At 50.0% G+C, this 21,969-nt stretch overlaps 1 protein-coding gene across 2 annotated transcripts in view; it reads left to right on the forward strand.

Annotated features, from left to right (window-relative positions):
* The window catches only part of LOC139548443 (capZ-interacting protein), a 73,628-nt gene extending 52,332 nt beyond the window's left edge, over positions 1-21,296 (forward strand). For both annotated transcript variants that reach the window (XM_071358153.1, XM_071358152.1), the window contains one exon: positions 20,380-21,296. In XM_071358153.1, the coding sequence (XP_071214254.1) occupies positions 20,380-20,868 (489 nt within the window). In that variant the 3' untranslated portion in view covers positions 20,869-21,296. The remainder of the gene's footprint in view (positions 1-20,379) is intronic.
* Positions 21,297-21,969: the final 673 nt, after the last annotated feature.

Consider the following 21,969-nt stretch of genomic DNA (forward strand, 5'->3'; position numbering starts at 1 on the left):
TGCGACTGCACTTGAAGAAAATGTCAAAGTTCTTGAAATTTTCCTGACTGACCTTCAAGTCTTAAAGTAATGATGGGCTGTCGTTTCTCTTTTCTTATTTGAGCTGTTCTTGCCGTGATATGGAATTGGTCTTTTACCAAATAGGGCTGTCTCCTGTATACCACCCCTATCTTGTCACAACACAACTGATTGGCTCAAAAGCATTAAGAAGAAAAATAAATTCCATAAATGAACTTTTATCAAAGCACACCTGTTAATTGAAATGCATTCCAGGTGACTACCTCATGAAGCTGGTTGAGAGAATGCCAAGAGTGTGCAAAGCTGTCATCAAGGCTGGCTACTTTGAAGAATCTCAAATATAAAATATATTTAGATTTGTTTAACACTTTTTTGGTTACTACATGATTCCATATGTGTTATTTCATAGTTTTGATGTCTTCACTATTATTCTACAATGTAGAAAATAGTTAAAATAAAGAAAAACACTTGAATGAGTAGGTGTATCCAAACTTTTAGCTAGGTTTGTAATGCCAGTAGCCTGCTGAATCTTTCACACCCGCGGCCCAATGATGGTGCCGGACCTGAAATAGTTGGCTGCTTTTTTGGAATCTTTCAGTGTTAGAATCAGTTCTTTAAAAACAATTTTCAGAAGTTCCGAGCCAACCCTCCTGGTGCTGTCGTAGTCCATGTGGTGTCAAACAACGTCAGCTCCCGGAATCTGTAGTAGAGCGGTCGGAAGCAGCCTTGTAATGTCCTGTACTCGTGCTCCAGGGTAGCACAGGGTTTTCCCCCCGGGAACCATGATGTTTCTTACAATACAACTGCCGATGACAACAGCTAGTGCAATGGCTGAGGAGATCTGGATGTTTCGCAAACCCCTCAAGGACCGAAGGGCAGTGGGGCCTGATGGACCCGAGCTAGCTGTAGTATCCATCGTGGATGATGAATGGGCCGGAGTCTTAGACAGCCTCACAGTCTGATGAGGGTGGAGGGCTAAGGATCTGAACCTGAGGTAGAAGCCACCGGAGAGGGCGACAGAACAGAGGACGAAGGCGCAGGTACATCCGCATCCAATCTCGAATTGGAAGCTCCCAGGGAAGAAGGTGCCGGAACCTCTTGATCCAGGGTGGTGAAGCTGTTTCTGGTCCGGTCCGGACTTAACATCTCCAAGGAGGCCCCCGTTGCCAGAGGATGCTGTTTTCGATTTTCCACAGAGAGTGACATATCACTATGGTTGGTTGGTAGGATCGAGAATAGGAACATCCTCCATGTTATCGAGGAGTATCCATTCTACCCAGCTCCGTTGTCCAGGGAAGTGGGAGACCCCTTCAGGGAGGGATCCCTGCAGAATACCGGCCAGTCGGCTGTGGAGTACCGACACGGAGGAGACACTTCCACCAGACCAGAGCGGCGTCCGGCTACCGTGGTAGAAGAGAAAGAAAAAGTAGCTGGGCGTGGGTTCCCAAGTAGCTTGTGTAAGTTTGCTACTTGTTTGCTAAGAGTAGCCACTTTGCCCCTGTAGTCCTTTGCAAGTAAACATTTGCTACATTGAAAGTCCAGGCGGTCCACATTGTCCCGGAATGATTGAAAATAAACACAGCTCCCGCAGCATTGAAAACACTCAATAGCTACCTCCATTTGAGACTGCCGGGTCAGCGAGGCTAGCTGGGCTTCCATGTATCTCTTCTTACATGGAATTCTCAACTACGTGAACAAAAAGAGCTCACACAAATTGCAAAATCGGGGAAGCAGAAATATGTGTCCTTCTTTAAATCCTTTCACAGCGGTGAGCACAAAAGCAGTGTCGTACTGTTAGTAGCAGCATCGGCTAACGTTGGTAGCAGCATCGGCTAACGTTGGTAGCTATACAATGCCGTTCCAAGCAGGTCAGGTTGCAGGGAAAAAGCAGCAGGGAATACAGCCACAATTAGCGTGGGACACCTCCACGTTCCCAGCCACAAGGGCTATTCACGTCGTGGGCTGTGTTCAAGGTGTTTGTAGAAAACCCTGCTCGCTTAATACTGATAGCTACCAGCTAGGATAGAAGCTAAATACGACAACTTCAGAGTTTTTGGCAGGGGCACAACCTTGGTTTTAGAAGTTGGAGGGCCATAATTTTTTTATATTATTATTATTGTTTTATTATTCTGGGGCGGATTAACACTCTAAACAGCCTACCCGACCGCTCGGAGGCGTCCGCATGGTCCTAAAGCTCACCGTTGCCTCGTTTTATATCACATTCAAAATGATAAAACTGGGGAGGACAAAAAGGCAATTTCAGAATGTGGGGGAGGGACATGTCATGTCACCCCGTCCCCAGTGAAAGTTGCGCCCCTGCTTTTTGGTCTGGCTTTTTGGTCTGGCTTTATGATCTGATCTGGCTTTTTGGTCTGGCAGGATCCCGGGACAGATAGTAGCGTTCACAGCAACTGAGGCTAACCGAGTTGCGGGATCCAAAAGTATATGAATCAAACTTTGCAAGGAAACACTGTGATAACTTTACAAAAACAATAAACCGAGTTCTCTAGCGCCCTACTCCTATAGGGTCTGTCACTCTTATCTAGTGCCCTACTCCTCTAGGGGTCTGTCACTCTTATCTAGTGCCCTACTCCTCTAGGGTCTGTCACTCTTATCTAGCGCCCTACTCCTATAGGGTCTGTCACTCTTATCTAGTGCCCTACTCCTCTAGGGGTCTGTCACTCTTATCTAGCGCCCTACTCCTATAGGGTATGTCACTCTTATCTAGTGCCCTACTCCTCTAGGGGTCTGTCACTCTTATCTAGTGCCCTACTCCTCTAGGGTCTGTCACTCTTATCTAGTGCCCTACTCCTCTAGGGGTCTGTCACTCTTATCTAGTGCCCTACTCCTCTAGGGGTCTGCCACTCTTATCTAGTGCCCTACTCCTCTAGGGGTCTGTCACTCTTATCTAGTGCCCTACTCCTCTAGGGTCTGTCACTCTTATCTAGTGCCCTACTCCTCTAGGGTCTGTCACTCTTATCTAGTGCCCTACTCCTCTAGGGTCTGTCACTCTTATCTAGTGCCCTACTCCTCTAGGGGTCTGTCACTCTTATCTAGTGCCCTACTCCTATAGGGTCTGTCACTCTTATCTAGTGCCCTACTCCTCTAGGGGTCTGTCACTCTTATCTAGCGCCCTACTCCTCTAGGGTCTGTCACTCTTATCTAGTGCCCTACTCCTCTAGGGGTCTGTCACTCTTATCTAGTGCCCTACTCCTCTAGGGGTCTGTCACTCTTATCTAGTGCCCTACTGCTCTAGGGTCTGTCACTCTTATCTAGTGCCCTACTCCTCTAGGGTCTGTCACTCTTATCTAGTGCCCTACTCCTCTAGGGGTCTGTCACTCTTATCTAGTGCCCTACTCCTCTAGGGGTCTGTCACTCTTATCTAGTGCCCTACTCCTCTAGGGGTCTGTCACTCTTATCTAGTGCCCTACTCCTCTAGGGGTCTGTCACTCTTATCTAGTGCCCTACTCCTCTAGGGTCTGTCACTCTTATCTAGTGCCCTACTCCTCTAGGGTCTGTCACTCTTATCTAGTGCCCTACTCCTCTAGGGTCTGTCACTCGTATCTAGTGCCCTACTCCTCTAGGGGTCTGTCACTCTTATCTAGTGCCCTACTCCTATAGGGTCTGTCACTCTTATCTAGTGCCCTACTCCTCTAGGGGTCTGTCACTCTTATCTAGTGCCCTACTCCTCTAGGGTCTGTCACTCTTATCTAGTGCCCTACTCCTCTAGGGGTCTGTCACTCTTATCTAGTGCCCTACTCCTCTAGGGGTCTGTCACTCTTATCTAGTGCCCTACTCCTCTAGGGTCTGTCACTCTTATCTAGTGCCCTACTCCTCTAGGGTCTGTCACTCTTATCTAGTGCCCTACTCCTCTAGGGGTCTGTCACTCTTATCTAGTGCCCTACTCCTCTAGGGGTCTGTCACTCTTATCTAGTGCCCTACTCCTCTAGGGGTCTGTCACTCTTATCTAGTGCCCTACTCCTCTAGGGGTCTGTCACTCTTATCTAGTGCCCTACTCCTCTAGGGGTCTGTCACTCTTATCTAGTGCCCTACTCCTCTATTGGCTGTCACTCTTATCTAGTGCCCTACTCCTCTAGGGGTCTGTCACTCTTATCTAGTGCCCTACTCCTCTAGGGGTCTGTCACTCTTATCTAGTGCCCTACTCCTCTATTGGCTGTCACTCTTATCTAGTGCCCTACTCCTCTAGGGGTCTGTCACTCTTATCTAGTGCCCTACTCCTCTAGGGTCTGTCACTCTTATCTAGTGCCCTACTCCTCTAGGGGTCTGTCACTCTTATCTAGTGCCCTACTCCTCTAGGGGTCTGTCACTCTTATCTAGTGCCCTACTCCTCTAGGGTCTGTCACTCTTATCTAGTGCCCTACTCCTCTAGGGTCTGTCACTCTTATCTAGTGCCCTACTCCTCTAGGGGTCTGTCACTCTTATCTAGTGCCCTACTCCTCTAGGGGTCTGTCACTCTTATCTAGTGCCCTACTCCTCTAGGGGTCTGTCACTCTTATCTAGTGCCCTACTCCTCTAGGGGTCTGTCACTCTTATCTAGTGCCCTACTCCTCTAGGGGTCTGTCACTCTTATCTAGTGCCCTACTCCTCTATTGGCTGTCACTCTTATCTAGTGCCCTACTCCTCTAGGGGTCTGTCACTCTTATCTAGTGCCCTACTCCTCTAGGGGTCTGTCACTCTTATCTAGTGCCCTACTCCTCTATTGGCTGTCACTCTTATCTAGTGCCCTACTCCTCTAGGGTCTGTCACTCTTATCTAGTGCTCTACTCCTCTATTGGCTGTTACTCTTATCTAGTGCTCTACTCCTCTATTGGCTGTCACTCTTATCTAGTGCCCTACTCCTCTAGGGGTCTGTCACTCTTATCTAGTGCCCTACTCCTCTAGGGGTCTGTCACTCTTATCTAGTGCCCTACTCCTCTAGGGGTCTGTCACTCTTATCTAGTGCCCTACTCCTCTAGGGTCTGTCACTCTTATCTAGTGCCCTACTCCTCTATTGGCTGTCACTCTTATCTAGTGCCCTACTCCTCTAGGGGTCTGTCACTCTTATCTAGTGCCCTACTCCTCTAGGGGTCTGTCACTCTTATCTAGTGCCCTACTCCTCTAGGGGTCTGTCACTCTTATCTAGTGCCCTACTCCTCTAGGGTCTGTCACTCTTATCTAGTGCCCTACTCCTCTAGGGGTCTGTCACTCTTATCTAGTGCCCTACTCCTCTAGGGGTCTGTCACTCTTATCTAGTGCCCTACTCCTCTAGGGTCTGTCACTCTTATCTAGTGCCCTACTCCTCTAGGGGTCTGTCACTCTTATCTAGTGTCCTACTCCTCTAGGGGTCTGTCACTCTTATCTAGTGCCCTACTCCTCTAGGGGTCTGTCACTCTTATCTAGTGCCCTACTCCTCTAGGGTCTGTCACTCTTATCTAGTGCTCTACTCCTCTAGGGTCTGTCACTCTTATCTAGTGCCCTACTCCTCTAGGGTCTGTCACTCTTATCTAGTGCCCTACTCCTCTAGGGGTCTGTCACTCTTATCTAGTGCCCTACTCCTCTAGGGGTCTGTCACGCTTATCTAGTGCCCTACTCCTCTAGGGGTCTGTCACTCTTATCTAGTGCCCTACTCCTCTAGGGGTCTGTCACTCTTATCTAGTGCCCTACTCCTCTAGGGGTCTGTCACTCTTATCTAGTGCCCTACTCCTCTATTGGCTGTCACTCTTATCTAGTGCCCTACTCCTCTAGGGGTCTGTCACTCTTATCTAGTGCCCTACTCCTCTAGGGGTCTGTCACTCTTATCTAGTGCCCTACTCCTCTAGGGGTCTGTCACTCTTATCTAGTGCCCTACTCCTCTAGGGGTCTGTCACTCTTATCTAGTGCCCTACTCCTCTAGGGGTCTGTCACTCTTATCTAGTGCCCTACTCCTCTAGGGGTCTGTCACTCTTATCTAGTGCCCTACTCCTCTATTGGCTGTCACTCTTTTCTAGTGCCCTACTCCTCTAGGGGTCTGTCACTCTTATCTAGTGCCCTACTCCTCTAGGGGTCTGTCACTCTTATCTAGTGCCCTACTCCTCTATTGGCTGTCACTCTTATCTAGTGCCCTACTCCTCTAGGGTCTGTCACTCTTATCTAGTGCTCTACTCCTCTATTGGCTGTTACTCTTATCTAGTGCTCTACTCCTCTATTGGCTGTCACTCTTATCTAGTGCCCTACTCCTCTAGGGGTCTGTCACTCTTATCTAGTGCCCTACTCCTCTAGGGGTCTGTCACTCTTATCTAGTGCCCTACTCCTCTAGGGGTCTGTCACTCTTATCTAGTGCCCTACTCCTCTAGGGTCTGTCACTCTTATCTAGTGCCCTACTCCTCTATTGGCTGTCACTCTTATCTAGTGCCCTACTCCTCTAGGGGTCTGTCACTCTTATCTAGTGCCCTACTCCTCTAGGGGTCTGTCACTCTTATCTAGTGCCCTACTCCTCTAGGGGTCTGTCACTCTTATCTAGTGCCCTACTCCTCTAGGGTCTGTCACTCTTATCTAGTGCCCTACTCCTCTAGGGGTCTGTCACTCTTATCTAGTGCCCTACTCCTCTAGGGGTCTGTCACTCTTATCTAGTGCCCTACTCCTCTAGGGTCTGTCACTCTTATCTAGTGCCCTACTCCTCTAGGGGTCTGTCACTCTTATCTAGTGTCCTACTCCTCTAGGGGTCTGTCACTCTTATCTAGTGCCCTACTCCTCTAGGGGTCTGTCACTCTTATCTAGTGCCCTACTCCTCTAGGGTCTGTCACTCTTATCTAGTGCTCTACTCCTCTAGGGTCTGTCACTCTTATCTAGTGCCCTACTCCTCTAGGGTCTGTCACTCTTATCTAGTGCCCTACTCCTCTAGGGGTCTGTCACTCTTATCTAGTGCCCTACTCCTCTAGGGGTCTGTCACGCTTATCTAGTGCCCTACTCCTCTAGGGGTCTGTCACTCTTATCTAGTGCCCTACTCCTCTAGGGGTCTGTCACTCTTATCTAGTGCCCTACTCCTCTAGGGGTCTGTCACTCTTATCTAGTGCCCTACTCCTCTATTGGCTGTCACTCTTATCTAGTGCCCTACTCCTCTAGGGGTCTGTCACTCTTATCTAGTGCCCTACTCCTCTAGGGGTCTGTCACTCTTATCTAGTGCCCTACTCCTCTATTGGCTGTCACTCTTATCTAGTGCCCTACTCCTCTAGGGGTCTGTCACTCTTATCTAGTGCCCTACTCCTCTAGGGTCTGTCACTCTTATCTAGTGCCCTACTCCTCTAGGGGTCTGTCACTCTTATCTAGTGCCCTACTCCTCTAGGGGTCTGTCACTCTTATCTAGTGCCCTACTCCTCTAGGGTCTGTCACTCTTATCTAGTGCCCTACTCCTCTAGGGTCTGTCACTCTTATCTAGTGCCCTACTCCTCTAGGGGTCTGTCACTCTTATCTAGTGCCCTACTCCTCTAGGGGTCTGTCACTCTTATCTAGTGCCCTACTCCTCTAGGGGTCTGTCACTCTTATCTAGTGCCCTACTCCTCTAGGGGTCTGTCACTCTTATCTAGTGCCCTACTCCTCTAGGGGTCTGTCACTCTTATCTAGTGCCCTACTCCTCTATTGGCTGTCACTCTTATCTAGTGCTCTACTCCTCTATTGGCTGTTACTCTTATCTAGTGCTCTACTCCTCTATTGGCTGTCACTCTTATCTAGTGCCCTACTCCTTTAGGGGTCTGTCACTCTTATCTAGTGCCCTACTCCTCTAGGGGTCTGTCACTCTTATCTAGTGCCCTACTCCTCTAGGGGTCTGTCACTCTTATCTAGTGCCCTACTCCTCTATTGGCTGTCACTCTTATCTAGTGCCCTACTCCTCTAGGGTCTGTCACTCTTATCTAGTGCCCTACTCCTCTATTGGCTGTCACTCTTATCTAGTGCCCTACTCCTCTAGGGGTCTGTCACTCTTATCTAGTGCCCTACTCCTCTAGGGGTCTGTCACTCTTATCTAGTGCCCTACTCCTCTAGGGGTCTGTCACTCTTATCTAGTGCCCTACTCCTCTAGGGTCTGTCACTCTTATCTAGTGCCCTACTCCTCTAGGGGTCTGTCACTCTTATCTAGTGCCCTACTCCTCTAGGGGTCTGTCACTCTTATCTAGTGCCCTACTCCTCTAGGGTCTGTCACTCTTATCTAGTGCCCTACTCCTCTAGGGGTCTGTCACTCTTATCTAGTGTCCTACTCCTCTAGGGGTCTGTCACTCTTATCTAGTGCCCTACTCCTCTAGGGGTCTGTCACTCTTATCTAGTGCCCTACTCCTCTAGGGTCTGTCACTCTTATCTAGTGCTCTACTCCTCTAGGGGTCTGTCACTCTTATCTAGTGCCCTACTCCTCTAGGGTCTGTCACTCTTATCTAGTGCCCTACTCCTCTAGGGGTCTGTCACTCTTATCTAGTGCCCTACTCCTCTAGGGGTCTGTCACTCTTATCTAGTGCCCTACTCCTCTAGGGTCTGTCACTCTTATCTAGTGCCCTACTCCTCTAGGGGTCTGTCACTCTTATCTAGTGCCCTACTCCTCTAGGGGTCTGTCACTCTTATCTAGTGCCCTACTCCTCTATTGGCTGTCACCCTTATCTAGTGCCCTACTCCTCTAGGGGTCTGTCACTCTTATCTAGTGCCCTACTCCTCTAGGGTCTGTCACTCTTATCTAGTGCCCTACTCCTCTAGGGGTCTGTCACTCTTATCTAGTGCCCTACTCCTCTAGGGGTCTGTCACTCTTATCTAGTGCCCTACTCCTCTAGGGTCTGTCACTCTTATCTAGTGCCCTACTCCTCTAGGGGTCTGTCACTCTTATCTAGTGCCCTACTCCTCTAGGGGTCTGTCACTCTTATCTAGTGCCCTACTCCTCTAGGGGTCTGTCACTCTTATCTAGTGCCCTACTCCTCTAGGGTCTGTCACTCTTATCTAGTGCCCTACTCCTCTAGGGTCTGTCACTCTTATCTAGTGCCCTACTCCTCTAGGGGTCTGTCACTCTTATCTAGTGCCCTACTCCTCTAGGGGTCTGTCACTCTTATCTAGTGCCCTACTCCTCTAGGGGTCTGTCACTCGTATCTAGTGCCCTACTCCTCTAGGGGTCTGTCACTCTTATCTAGTGCCCTACTCCTCTAGGGGTCTGTCACTCTTATCTAGTGCTGTACTCCTCTAGGGGTCTGTCACTCTTATCTAGTGCCCTACTCCTCTAGGGGTCTGTCACTCGTATCTAGTGCCCTACTCCTCTAGGGGTCTGTCACTCTTATCTAGTGCGCTACTCCTCTAGGGGTCTGTCACTCTTATCTAGTGCTCTACTCCTCTAGGGGTCTGTCACTCGTATCTAGTGCCCTACTCCTCTAGGGGTCTGTCACTCGTATCTAGTGCCCTACTCCTCTAGGGGTCTGTCACTCTTATCTAGTGCCCTACTCCTCTAGGGGTCTGTCACTCTTATCTAGTGCCCTACTCCTCTAGGGGTCTGTCACTCTTATCTAGTGCCCTACTCCTCTAGGGGTCTGTCACTCGTATCTAGTGCCCTACTCCTCTAGGGGTCTGTCACTCGTATCTAGTGCCCTACTCCTCTAGGGGTCTGTCACTCTTATCTAGTGCCCTACTCTTCTATTGGCTGTCACTCGTATCTAGTGCCCTACTCCTCTATTGGCTGTCACTCTTATCTAGTGCCCTACTTTTCTATTGGCTGTCACTCTTATCTAGTGCCCTACTCTTCTATTGGCTGTCACTCTTATCTAGTGCCCTACTCCTCTAGGGGTCTGTCACTCTTATCTAGTGCCCTACTCCTCTAGGGGTCTGTCACTCTTATCTAGTGCCCTACTCCTATAGGGTCTGTCACTCTTATCTAGTGCCCTACTCCTCTAGGGGTCTGTCACTCTTATCTAGCGCCCTACTCCTCTAGGGTCTGTCACTCTTATCTAGTGCCCTACTCCTCTAGGGGTCTGTCACTCTTATCTAGTGCCCTACTCCTCTAGGGGTCTGTCACTCTTATCTAGTGCCCTACTCCTCTAGGGTCTGTCACTCTTATCTAGTGCCCTACTCCTCTAGGGTCTGTCACTCTTATCTAGTGCCCTACTCCTCTAGGGGTCTGTCACTCTTATCTAGTGCCCTACTCCTCTAGGGGTCTGTCACTCTTATCTAGTGCCCTACTCCTCTAGGGGTCTGTCACTCTTATCTAGTGCCCTACTCCTCTAGGGGTCTGTCACTCTTATCTAGTGCCCTACTCCTCTAGGGTCTGTCACTCTTATCTAGTGCCCTACTCCTCTAGGGTCTGTCACTCTTATCTAGTGCCCTACTCCTCTAGGGGTCTGTCACTCTTATCTAGTGCCCTACTCCTATAGGGTCTGTCACTCTTATCTAGTGCCCTACTCCTCTAGGGGTCTGTCACTCTTATCTAGTGCCCTACTCCTCTAGGGTCTGTCACTCTTATCTAGTGCCCTACTCCTCTAGGGGTCTGTCACTCTTATCTAGTGCCCTACTCCTCTAGGGGTCTGTCACTCTTATCTAGTGCCCTACTCCTCTAGGGTCTGTCACTCTTATCTAGTGCCCTACTCCTCTAGGGTCTGTCACTCTTATCTAGTGCCCTACTCCTCTAGGGGTCTGTCACTCTTATCTAGTGCCCTACTCCTCTAGGGGTCTGTCACTCTTATCTAGTGCCCTACTCCTCTAGGGGTCTGTCACTCTTATCTAGTGCCCTACTCCTCTAGGGGTCTGTCACTCTTATCTAGTGCCCTACTCCTCTAGGGGTCTGTCACTCTTATCTAGTGCCCTACTCCTCTATTGGCTGTCACTCTTATCTAGTGCCCTACTCCTCTAGGGGTCTGTCACTCTTATCTAGTGCCCTACTCCTCTAGGGGTCTGTCACTCTTATCTAGTGCCCTACTCCTCTATTGGCTGTCACTCTTATCTAGTGCCCTACTCCTCTAGGGTCTGTCACTCTTATCTAGTGCCCTACTCCTCTATTGGCTGTTACTCTTATCTAGTGCTCTACTCCTCTATTGGCTGTCACTCTTATCTAGTGCCCTACTCCTCTAGGGGTCTGTCACTCTTATCTAGTGCCCTACTCCTCTAGGGGTCTGTCACTCTTATCTAGTGCCCTACTCCTCTAGGGGTCTGTCACTCTTATCTAGTGCCCTACTCCTCTATTGGCTGTCACTCTTATCTAGTGCCCTACTCCTCTAGGGTCTGTCACTCTTATCTAGTGCCCTACTCCTCTATTGGCTGTCACTCTTATCTAGTGCCCTACTCCTCTAGGGGTCTGTCACTCTTATCTAGTGCCCTACTCCTCTAGGGGTCTGTCACTCTTATCTAGTGCCCTACTCCTCTAGGGGTCTGTCACTCTTATCTAGTGCCCTACTCCTCTAGGGTCTGTCACTCTTATCTAGTGCCCTACTCCTCTAGGGGTCTGTCACTCTTATCTAGTGCCCTACTCCTCTAGGGGGCTGTCACTCTTATCTAGTGCCCTACTCCTCTAGGGTCTGTCACTCTTATCTAGTGCCCTACTCCTCTAGGGGTCTGTCACTCTTATCTAGTGCCCTACTCCTCTAGGGGTCTGTCACTCTTATCTAGTGCCCTACTCCTCTAGGGGTCTGTCACTCTTATCTAGTGCCCTACTCCTCTAGGGTCTGTCACTCTTATCTAGTGCTCTACTCCTCTAGGGGTCTGTCACTCTTATCTAGTGCCCTACTCCTCTAGGGTCTGTCACTCTTATCTAGTGCCCTACTCCTCTAGGGGTCTGTCACTCTTATCTAGTGCCCTACTCCTCTAGGGGTCTGTCACTCTTATCTAGTGCCCTACTCCTCTAGGGTCTGTCACTCTTATCTAGTGCCCTACTCCTCTAGGGGTCTGTCACTCTTATCTAGTGCCCTACTCCTCTAGGGGTCTGTCACTCTTATCTAGTGCCCTACTCCTCTATTGGCTGTCACTCTTATCTAGTGCCCTACTCCTCTAGGGGTCTGTCACTCTTATCTAGCGCCCTACTCCTCTAGGGTCTGTCACTCTTATCTAGTGCTCTACTCCTCTAGGGTCTGTCACTCTTATCTAGTGCCCTACTCCTCTAGGGGTCTGTCACTCGTATCTAGTGCCCTACTCCTCTAGGGGTCTGTCACTCGTATCTAGTGCCCTACTCCTCTAGGGGTCTGTCACTCTTATCTAGTGCCCTACTCCTCTAGGGGTCTGTCACTCTTATCTAGTGCCCTACTCCTCTAGGGGTCTGTCACTCTTATCTAGTGCCCTACTCCTCTAGGGGTCTGTCACTCGTATCTAGTGCCCTACTCCTCTAGGGGTCTGTCACTCGTATCTAGTGTCCTACTCCTCTAGGGGTCTGTCACTCTTATCTAGTGCCCTACTCTTCTATTGGCTGTCACTCGTATCTAGTGCCCTACTCCTCTATTGGCTGTCACTCTTATCTAGTGCCCTACTCTTCTATTGGCTGTCACTCTTATCTAGTGCCCTACTCTTCTATTGGCTGTCACTCTTATCTAGTGCCCTACTCCTCTAGGGGTCTGTCACTCTTATCTAGTGCCCTACTCCTCTAGGGTCTGTCACTCTTATCTAGTGCCCTACTCCTCTAGGGGTCTGTCACTCTTATCTAGTGCCCTACTCCTCTAGGGGTCTGTCACTCTTATCTAGTGCCCTACTCCTCTATTGGCTGTCACTCTTATCTAGTGCCCTACTCCTCTAGGGGTCTGTCACTCTTATCTAGCGCCCTACTCCTCTAGGGTCTGTCACTCTTATCTAGTGCTCTACTCCTCTAGGGTCTGTCACTCTTATCTAGTGCCCTACTCCTCTAGGGGTCTGTCACTCGTATCTAGTGCCCTACTCCTCTAGGGGTCTGTCACTCGTATCTAGTGCCCTACTCCTCTAGGGGTCTGTCACTCTTATCTAGTGCCCTACTCCTCTAGGGGTCTGTCACTCTTATCTAGTGCCCTACTCCTCTAGGGGTCTGTCACTCTTATCTAGTGCCCTACTCCTCTAGGGGTCTGTCACTCGTATCTAGTGCCCTACTCCTCTAGGGGTCTGTCACTCGTATCTAGTGTCCTACTCCTCTAGGGGTCTGTCACTCTTATCTAGTGCCCTACTCTTCTATTGGCTGTCACTCGTATCTAGTGCCCTACTCCTCTATTGGCTGTCACTCTTATCTAGTGCCCTACTCTTCTATTGGCTGTCACTCTTATCTAGTGCCCTACTCTTCTATTGGCTGTCACTCTTATCTAGTGCCCTACTCCTCTAGGGGTCTGTCACTCTTATCTAGTGCCCTACTCCTCTATTGGCTGTCACTCTTATCTAGTGCCCTACTCCTCTAGGGGCTGTCACTCTTATCTAGTGCCCTACTCCTCTAGGGGTCTGTCACTCTTATCTAGTGCCCTACTCCTCTAGGGTCTGTCACTCTTATCTAGTGCCCTACTCCTCTATTGGCTGTCACTCTTATCTAGTGCCCTACTCCTCTAGGGGCTGTCACTCTTATCTAGTGCCCTACTCCTCTAGTGGTCTGTCACTCTTATCTAGTGCCCTACTCCTCTAGGGTCTGTCACTCTTATCTAGTGCCCTACTCCTCTAGGGGTTTGTCACTCTTATCTAGTGCCCTACTCCTATAGGGGCTGTCACTCGTATCTAGTGCCCTACTCCTCTAGGGGTCTGTCACTCTTATCTAGTGCCCTACTCCTCTATTGGCTGTCACTCTTATCTAGTGCCCTACTCCTCTAGGGGCTGTCACTCTTATCTAGTGCCCTACTCCTCTATTGGCTGTCACTCGTATCTAGTGCCCTACTCCTCTAGGGGTCTGTCACTCTTATCTAGTGCCCTACTCCTCTAGGGGTCTGTCACTCGTATCTAGTGCCCTACTCCTCTAGGGGTCTGTCACTCGTATCTAGTGCCCTACTCCTCTAGGGGTCTGTCACTCTTATCTAGTGCCCTACTCTTCTATTGGCTGTCACTCGTATCTAGTGCCCTACTCCTCTATTGGCTGTCACTCTTATCTAGTGCCCTACTCTTCTATTGGCTGTCACTCTTATCTAGTGCCCTACTCTTCTATTGGCTGTCACTCTTATCTAGTGCCCTACTCCTCTAGGGGTCTGTCACTCTTATCTAGTGCCCTACTCCTCTATTGGCTGTCACTCTTATCTAGTGCCCTACTCCTCTAGGGGCTGTCACTCTTATCTAGTGCCCTACTCCTCTAGGGGTCTGTCACTCTTATCTAGTGCCCTACTCCTCTAGGGTCTGTCACTCTTATCTAGTGCCCTACTCCTCTATTGGCTGTCACTCTTATCTAGTGCCCTACTCCTCTAGGGGCTGTCACTCTTATCTAGTGCCCTACTCCTCTAGGGGTCTGTCACTCTTATCTAGTGCCCTACTCCTCTAGGGTCTGTCACTCTTATCTAGTGCCCTACTCCTCTAGGGGTTTGTCACTCTTATCTAGTGCCCTACTCCTATAGGGGCTGTCACTCGTATCTAGTGCCCTACTCCTCTAGGGGTCTGTCACTCTTATCTAGTGCCCTACTCCTCTATTGGCTGTCACTCTTATCTAGTGCCCTACTCCTCTAGGGGCTGTCACTCTTATCTAGTGCCCTACTCCTCTATTGGCTGTCACTCGTATCTAGTGCCCTACTCCTCTAGGGGGCTGTCACTCTTATCTAGTGCCCTACTCCTCTATTGGCTGTCACTCGTATCTAGTGCCCTACTCCTCTAGGGGTCTGTCACTCTTATCTAGTGCCCTACTCCTCTATTGGCTGTCACTCTTATCTAGTGCCCTACTCCTCTAGGGGTCTGTCACTCGTATCTAGTGCCCTACTCCTCTAGGGTCTGTCACTCTTATCTAGTGCCCTACTCCTCTAGGGGTTTGTCACTCTTATCTAGTGCCCTACTCCTATAGGGGTCTGTCACTCTTATCTAGTGCCCTACTCCTCTAGGGTCTGTCACTCTTATCTAGTGCCCTACTCCTCTAGGGGTTTGTCACTCTTATCTAGTGCCCTACTCCTCTAGGGGTCTGTCACTCTTATCAAGTGCCCTACTCCTCTAGGGGCTGTCACTCTTATCTAGTGCCCTACTCCTCTAGGGTCTGTCACTCTTATCTAGTGCCCTACTCCTCTAAGGGTCTGTCACTCTTATCTAGTGCCCTACTCCTCTAGGGTTTGTCACTCTTATCTAGTGCCCTACTCCTCTAGGGGTCTGTCACTCTTATCTAGTGCCCTACTCCTCTAGGGGTCTGTCACTCTTATCTAGTGCCCTACTCCTCTAGGGGTCTGTCACTCTTATCTAGTGCCCTACTCCTCTAGGGGTCTGTCACTCTTATCTAGTGCCCTACTCCTCTATTGGCTGTCACTCTTATCTAGTGCCCTACTCCTCTAGGGGTCTGTCACTCTTATCTAGTGCACTACTCCTCTAGGGGTCTGTCACTCTTATCTAGTGCCCTACTCGTCTAGGGGTCTGTCACTCTTATCTAGTGCCCTACTCCTCTAGGGGTCTGTCACTCTTATCTAGTGCCCTACTCCTCTATTGGCTGTCACTCTTATCTAGTGCCCTACTCCTCTAGGGGTCTGTCACTCTTATCTCGTGCCCTACTCCTCTAGGGTCTGTCACTCTTATCTAGTGCCCTACTCCTCTAGGGGTCTGTCACTCTTATCTAGTGCCCTACTCCTCTAGGGGTCTGTCACTCTTATCTAGTGCCCTACTCCTCTAGGGGTCTGTCACTCTTATCTAGTGCCCTACTCCTCTAGGGGTCTGTCACTCTTATCTAGTGCCCTACTCCTCTAGGGGTCTGTCACTCTTATCTCGTGCCCTACTCCTCTAGGGGTCTGTCACTCTTATCTAGTGCCCTACTCCTCTAGGGGTCTGTCACTCTTATCTCGTGCCCTACTCCTCTAGGGGTCTGTCACTCTTATCTCGTGCCCTACTCCTCTAGGGTCTGTCACTCTTATCTAGTGCCCTACTCCTCTAGGGTCTGTCACTCTTATCTAGTGCCCTACTCCCCTATTGGCTGTCACTCTTATCTAGTGCCCTACTCCTCTATTGGCTGTCACTCTTATCTCGTGCCCTACTCCTCTAGGGTCTGTCACTCTTATCTAGTGCCCTACTTCTCTATTGGCTGTCACTCTTATCTAGTGCCCTACTCCTCTAGGGGTCTGTCACTCTTATCTAGTGCCCTACTCCTCTATTGGCTGTCACTCTTATCTAGTGCCCTACTCCTCTAGGGGTCTGTCACTCTTATCTAGTGCCCTACTCCTCTAGGGTCTGTCACTCTTATCTAGTGCCCTACTCCTCTAGGGGTTTGTCACTCTTATCTAGTGCCCTACTCCTATAGGGGCTGTCACTCGTATCTAGTGCCCTACTCCTCTATTGGCTGTCACTCTTATCTAGTGCCCTACTCTTCTATTGGCTGTCACTCTTATCTAGTGCCCTACTCTTCTATTGGCTGTCACTCTTCTCTAGTGCCCTACTCTTCTATTGGCTGTCACTCTTATCTAGTGCCCTACTCTTCTATTGGCTGTCACTCTTATCTAGTGCCCTACTCCTCTAGGGGTCTGTCACTCTTATCTAGTGCCCTACTCCTCTATTGGCTGTCACTCTTCTCTAGTGCCCTACTCTTCTATTGGCTGTCACTCTTATCTAGTGCCCTACTCCTCTAGGGGTCTGTCACTCTTATCTAGTGCCCTACTCCTCTAGGGTCTGTCACTCTTATCTAGTGCCCTACTCCTCTAGGGGTTTGTCACTCTTATCTAGTGCCCTACTCCTCTAGGGGCTGTCACTCTTATCTAGTGCCCTACTCCTCTAGGGGTCTGTCACTCTTATCTAGTGCCCTACTCCTCTAGGGGCTGTCACTCTTATCTAGTGCCCTACTCCTCTAGGGTCTGTCACTCTTATCTAGTGCCCTACTCCTCTAAGGGTCTGTCACTCTTATCTAGTGCCCTACTCCTCTAGGGTTTGTCACTCTTATCTAGTGCCCTACTCCTCTAGGGGTCTGTCACTCTTATCTAGTGCCCTACTCCTCTAGGGGTCTGTCACTCTTATCTAGTGCCCTACTCCTCTAGGGGTCTGTCACTCTTATCTAGTGCCCTACTCCTCTAGGGGTCTGTCACTCTTATCTAGTGCCCTACTCCTCTATTGGCTGTCACTCTTATCTAGTGCCCTACTCCTCTCGGGGTCTGTCACTCTTATCTAGTGCCCTACTCCTCTAGGGGTCTGTCACTCTTATCTAGTGCCCTACTCCTCTAGGGGTCTGTCACTCTTATCTAGTGCCCTACTCCTCTAGGGGTCTGTCACTCTTATCTAGTGCCCTACTCCTCTATTGGCTGTCACTCTTATCTAGTGCCCTACTCCTCTAGGGGTCTGTCACTCTTATCTCGTGCCCTACTCCTCTAGGGTCTGTCACTCTTATCTAGTGCCCTACTCCTCTAGGGGTCTGTCACTCTTATCTAGTGCCCTACTCCTCTAGGGGTCTGTCACTCTTATCTAGTGCCCTACTCCTCTAGGGGTCTGTCACTCTTATCTAGTGCCCTACTCCTCTAGGGGTCTGTCACTCTTATCTAGTGCCCTACTCCTCTAGGGGTCTGTCACTCTTATCTCGTGCCCTACTCCTCTAGGGGTCTGTCACTCTTATCTAGTGCCCTACTCCTCTAGGGGTCTGTCACTCTTATCTCGTGCCCTACTCCTCTAGGGGTCTGTCACTCTTATCTCGTGCCCTACTCCTCTAGGGGTCTGTCACTCTTATCTAGTGCCCTACTCCTCTAGGGTCTGTCACTCTTATCTAGTGCCCTACTCCTCTATTGGCTGTCACTCTTATCTAGTGCCCTACTCCTCTATTGGCTGTCACTCTTATCTCGTGCCCTACTCCTCTAGGGTCTGTCACTCTTATCTAGTGCCCTACTTCTCTATTGGCTGTCACTCTTATCTCGTGCCCTACTCCTCTAGGGTCTGTCACTCTTATCTAGTGCCCTACTCCTCTATTGGCTGTCACTCTTATCTAGTGCCCTACTCCTCTAGGGGTCTGTCACTCTTATCTAGTGCCCTACTCCTCTAGGGGTATGTCACTCTTATCTAGTGCCCTACTCCTCTAGTGCCCTACTCCTCTAGGGTCTGTCACTCTTATCTAGTGCCCTACTCCTCTATGGGTCTCTCACTCTTATCTAGTGCCCTACTCCTCTAGGGTCTGTCACTCTTATCTAGTGCCCTACTCCTCTAGGGGTCTGTCACTCTTATCTAGTGCCCTACTCCTCTAGGGGTCTGTCACTCTTATCTAGTGCCCTACTCCTCTAGGGGTCTGTCACTCTTATCTAGTGCCCTACTCCTCTAGGGTCTGTCACTCTTATCTAGTGCCCTACTCCTCTAGGGTCTGTCACTCTTATCTAGTGCCCTACTCCTCTAGGGGTCTGTCACTCTTATCTAGTGCCCTACTCCTCATAGGGCTGTCACTCTTATCTAGTGCCCTACTCCTCTAGGGGCTGTCACTCTTATCTAGTGCCCTACTCCTCTAGGGGCTGTCACTCTTATCTAGTGCCCTACTCCTCTAGGGGCTGTCACTCTTATCTAGTGCCCTACTCCTCTAGGGTCTGTCACTCTTATCTAGTGCCCTACTCCTCTAGGGGTCTGTCACTCTTATCTAGTGCCCTACTCCTCTATTGGCTGTCACTCTTATCTAGTGCCCTACTCCTCTAGGGGTCTGTCACTCTTATCTCGTGCCCTACTCCTCTAGGGTCTGTCACTCTTATCTAGTGCCCTACTCCTCTAGGGGTCTGTCACTCTTATCTAGTGCCCTACTCCTCTAGGGGTCTGTCACTCTTATCTAGTGCCCTACTCCTCTAGGGGTCTGTCACTCTTATCTAGTGCCCTACTCCTCTAGGGGTCTGTCACTCTTATCTCGTGCCCTACTCCTCTAGGGGTCTGTCACTCTTATCTAGTGCCCTACTCCTCTAGGGGTCTGTCACTCTTATCTCGTGCCCTACTCCTCTAGGGGTCTGTCACTCTTATCTCGTGCCCTACTCCTCTAGGGGTCTGTCACTCTTATCTAGTGCCCTACTCCTCTAGGGTCTGTCACTCTTATCTAGTGCCCTACTCCTCTATTGGCTGTCACTCTTATCTAGTGCCCTACTCCTCTATTGGCTGTCACTCTTATCTCGTGCCCTACTCCTCTAGGGTCTGTCACTCTTATCTTGTGCCCTACTTCTCTATTGGCTGTCACTCTTATCTCGTGCCCTACTCCTCTAGGGTCTGTCACTCTTATCTAGTGCCCTACTCCTCTATTGGCTGTCACTCTTATCTAGTGCCCTACACCTCTAGGGTCTGTCACTCTTATCTAGTGCCCTACTCCTCTAGGGTCTGTCACTCTTATCTAGTGCCCTACTCCTCTAGGGTCTGTCACTATTATCTAGTGCCCTACTCCTCTAGGGTCTGTCACTCTTATCTAGTGCCCTACTCCTCTATTGGCTGTCACTCTTATCTAGTGCCCTACTCCTCTAGGGGTCTGTCACTCTTATCTAGTGCCCTACTCCTCTAGGGGTATGTCACTCTTATCTAGTGCCCTACTCCTCTAGTGCCCTACTCCTCTAAGGTCTGTCACTCTTATCTAGTGCCCTACTCCTCTATGGGTCTCTCACTCTTATCTAGTGCCCTACTCCTCTAGGGTCTGTCACTCTTATCTAGTGCCCTACTCCTCTAGGGGTCTGTCACTCTTATCTAGTGCCCTACTCCTCTAGGGGTCTGTCACTCTTATCTAGTGCCCTACTCCTCTAGGGGTCTGTCACTCTTATCTAGTGCCCTACTCCTCTAGGGTCTGTCACTCTTATCTAGTGCCCTACTCCTCTAGGGTCTGTCACTCTTATCTAGTGCCCTACTCCTCTAGGGGTCTGTCACTCTTATCTAGTGCCCTACTCCTCTAGGGGCTGTCACTCTTATCTAGTGCCCTACTCCTCTAGGGGCTGTCACTCTTATCTAGTGACCTACTCCTCTAGGGGCTGTCACTCTTATCTAGTGCCCTACTCCTCTAGGGGCTGTCACTCTTATCTAGTGCCCTACTCCTCTAGGGTCTGTCACTCTTATCTAGTGCCCTACTACTACTATTCTATTTGTCTTGTTAGATTCTGACAACTAATTTGCAACAGAATCCATAATTAAACACATTTAAATGCATATTGTGTTCAGTTTGGAACAAAAACACACTATCATGACTAATGGTTGTCTTTCTATGATGTTGTATTAAAGTACAGAAGGCCAAAATCATAGAAAAACAGAGATAGTAACCGAGCTCAAGATCATCAAGTCTTACTAAAGCCTGACTTTATTCATTAGCTATTGTGTGTTGCACAACACTCAGTCTTTCCTGTTTTTCTCTCTCTCTCTCCCACGTAGAGTCGAGTTCGGCTGTCCTTCAAGAGGCGTCCGCCCACACGGCAGCACCGGCAGTCATGTGTCGAGGAGGGCGTAGTCTCCGAGGGAGGGGGTGTGTTCCAAGGTAACCCAGACGTCCCGCAGGTGAACGGGGCCGAGGACCAGGTGGACCAGGTGTTTGAGCAGACGGAGGGGGGCGAGGAGACACAGGGAAGCCGCACGTCTCACCCAGACACTCTGACAGAGACTGGAGACAATGACAGGGACAGTGAACAGGCCAAAGAGGACAAAGTGCTGGAGGAGGAGACAGGAGAGGCAGCCCCAGCCACCCAGGATGGGAAGGAGGAAGCTGGGGAACAGGCGCTAGGTGAGCCCCAGGCTTCAGATTCTCTGGAGGCCAGAGATAAGGAGGAAGGGTCTTGTAGCTCGTATGGACCAATAGGAGACAACAACCAAACAGAAGAACAGAAGGATCCAGCACAGCCTCAGGAGGGGGATGAAAACCTCTGAACAATGTTTACAAATCACTGTTGAAGAAATCATACAATCAGTCATTGGATGAGTCCCACGTTGGCACCCTACTGCTTTATAGTGCACTACTTTTGACCAGAGCCCTGGTTAAAAGTAATGCGCTATATAAGGAAGTGGGGGCGTCATTTGGGATGCACCCTCATTAATTATGAAGCTAGCTTGTTTTCTAAGAACACTCTTTGGACATTCTGCATCCTCTTGGTTCCCAGAACTAAATCTTTCCTTTGCACCACCTGTCACATTTTAATGTGTCTGTTAGCAATGTATAGACAATCCTCTGCATCGCTTTGTGTTCTATCAGATACTGTTGGAGATGGTACTTTATTGTTTCTGCAGCAGTTTGAAGTAATAGTTATCTTTATAGTATTTGGCCCAGGTGTCTCACCTCTCCTGGTCACCTCTCATCTCTCCTGGTCACGTCTCACCTGGTCACCTCTCACCTCACCTGGTCACGTCTCTCCTGGTCACCTCTCACCTCTCCTGGTCACCTCTCACCTCTCCTGGTCACGTCTCTCCTGGTCACCTCTCACCTCTCCTGGTCACCTCTCACCTCTCCTGGTCACCTCTCACCTCTCCTGGTCACCTCTCCTGGTCACGCCTCTCCTGGTCACGTCTCACCTCTCCTGGTCACGCCTCTCCTGGTCACGCCTCTCCTGGTCACCTCTCACCTCTCCTGGTCACCTCTCACCTCTCCTGGTCACCTCATCTCTCCTGGTCACGTCTCACCTCTCCTGGTCACCTCTCACCTCTCCTGGTCACCTCTCCTGGTCACGTCTCACCTCTCCTGGTCATCTCTCACCTCTCCTGGTCACCTCTCACCTCTCCTGGTCACCTCTCCTGGTCACCTCTCACCTCTCCTGGTCACGTCTCACCTCTCCTGGTCACCTCTCACCTCTCCTGGTCACCTCTCACCTCTCCTGGTCATCTCTCCTGGTCACCTCTCACCTCTCCTGGTCACCTCTCACCTCTCCTGGTCACCTCTCACCTCTCCTGGTCACTCTCATCTCTCCTGGTCACGTCTCACCTCTCCTGGTCATCTCTCATCTCTCCTGGTCACCTCTCACCTCTCCTGGTCACCTC

The sequence above is a fragment of the Salvelinus alpinus genome, chromosome 21 (genome assembly GCF_045679555.1).
Source record: "Salvelinus alpinus chromosome 21, SLU_Salpinus.1, whole genome shotgun sequence".
In the NCBI taxonomy this organism is placed as follows: Eukaryota; Metazoa; Chordata; class Actinopteri; order Salmoniformes; family Salmonidae; genus Salvelinus; species Salvelinus alpinus.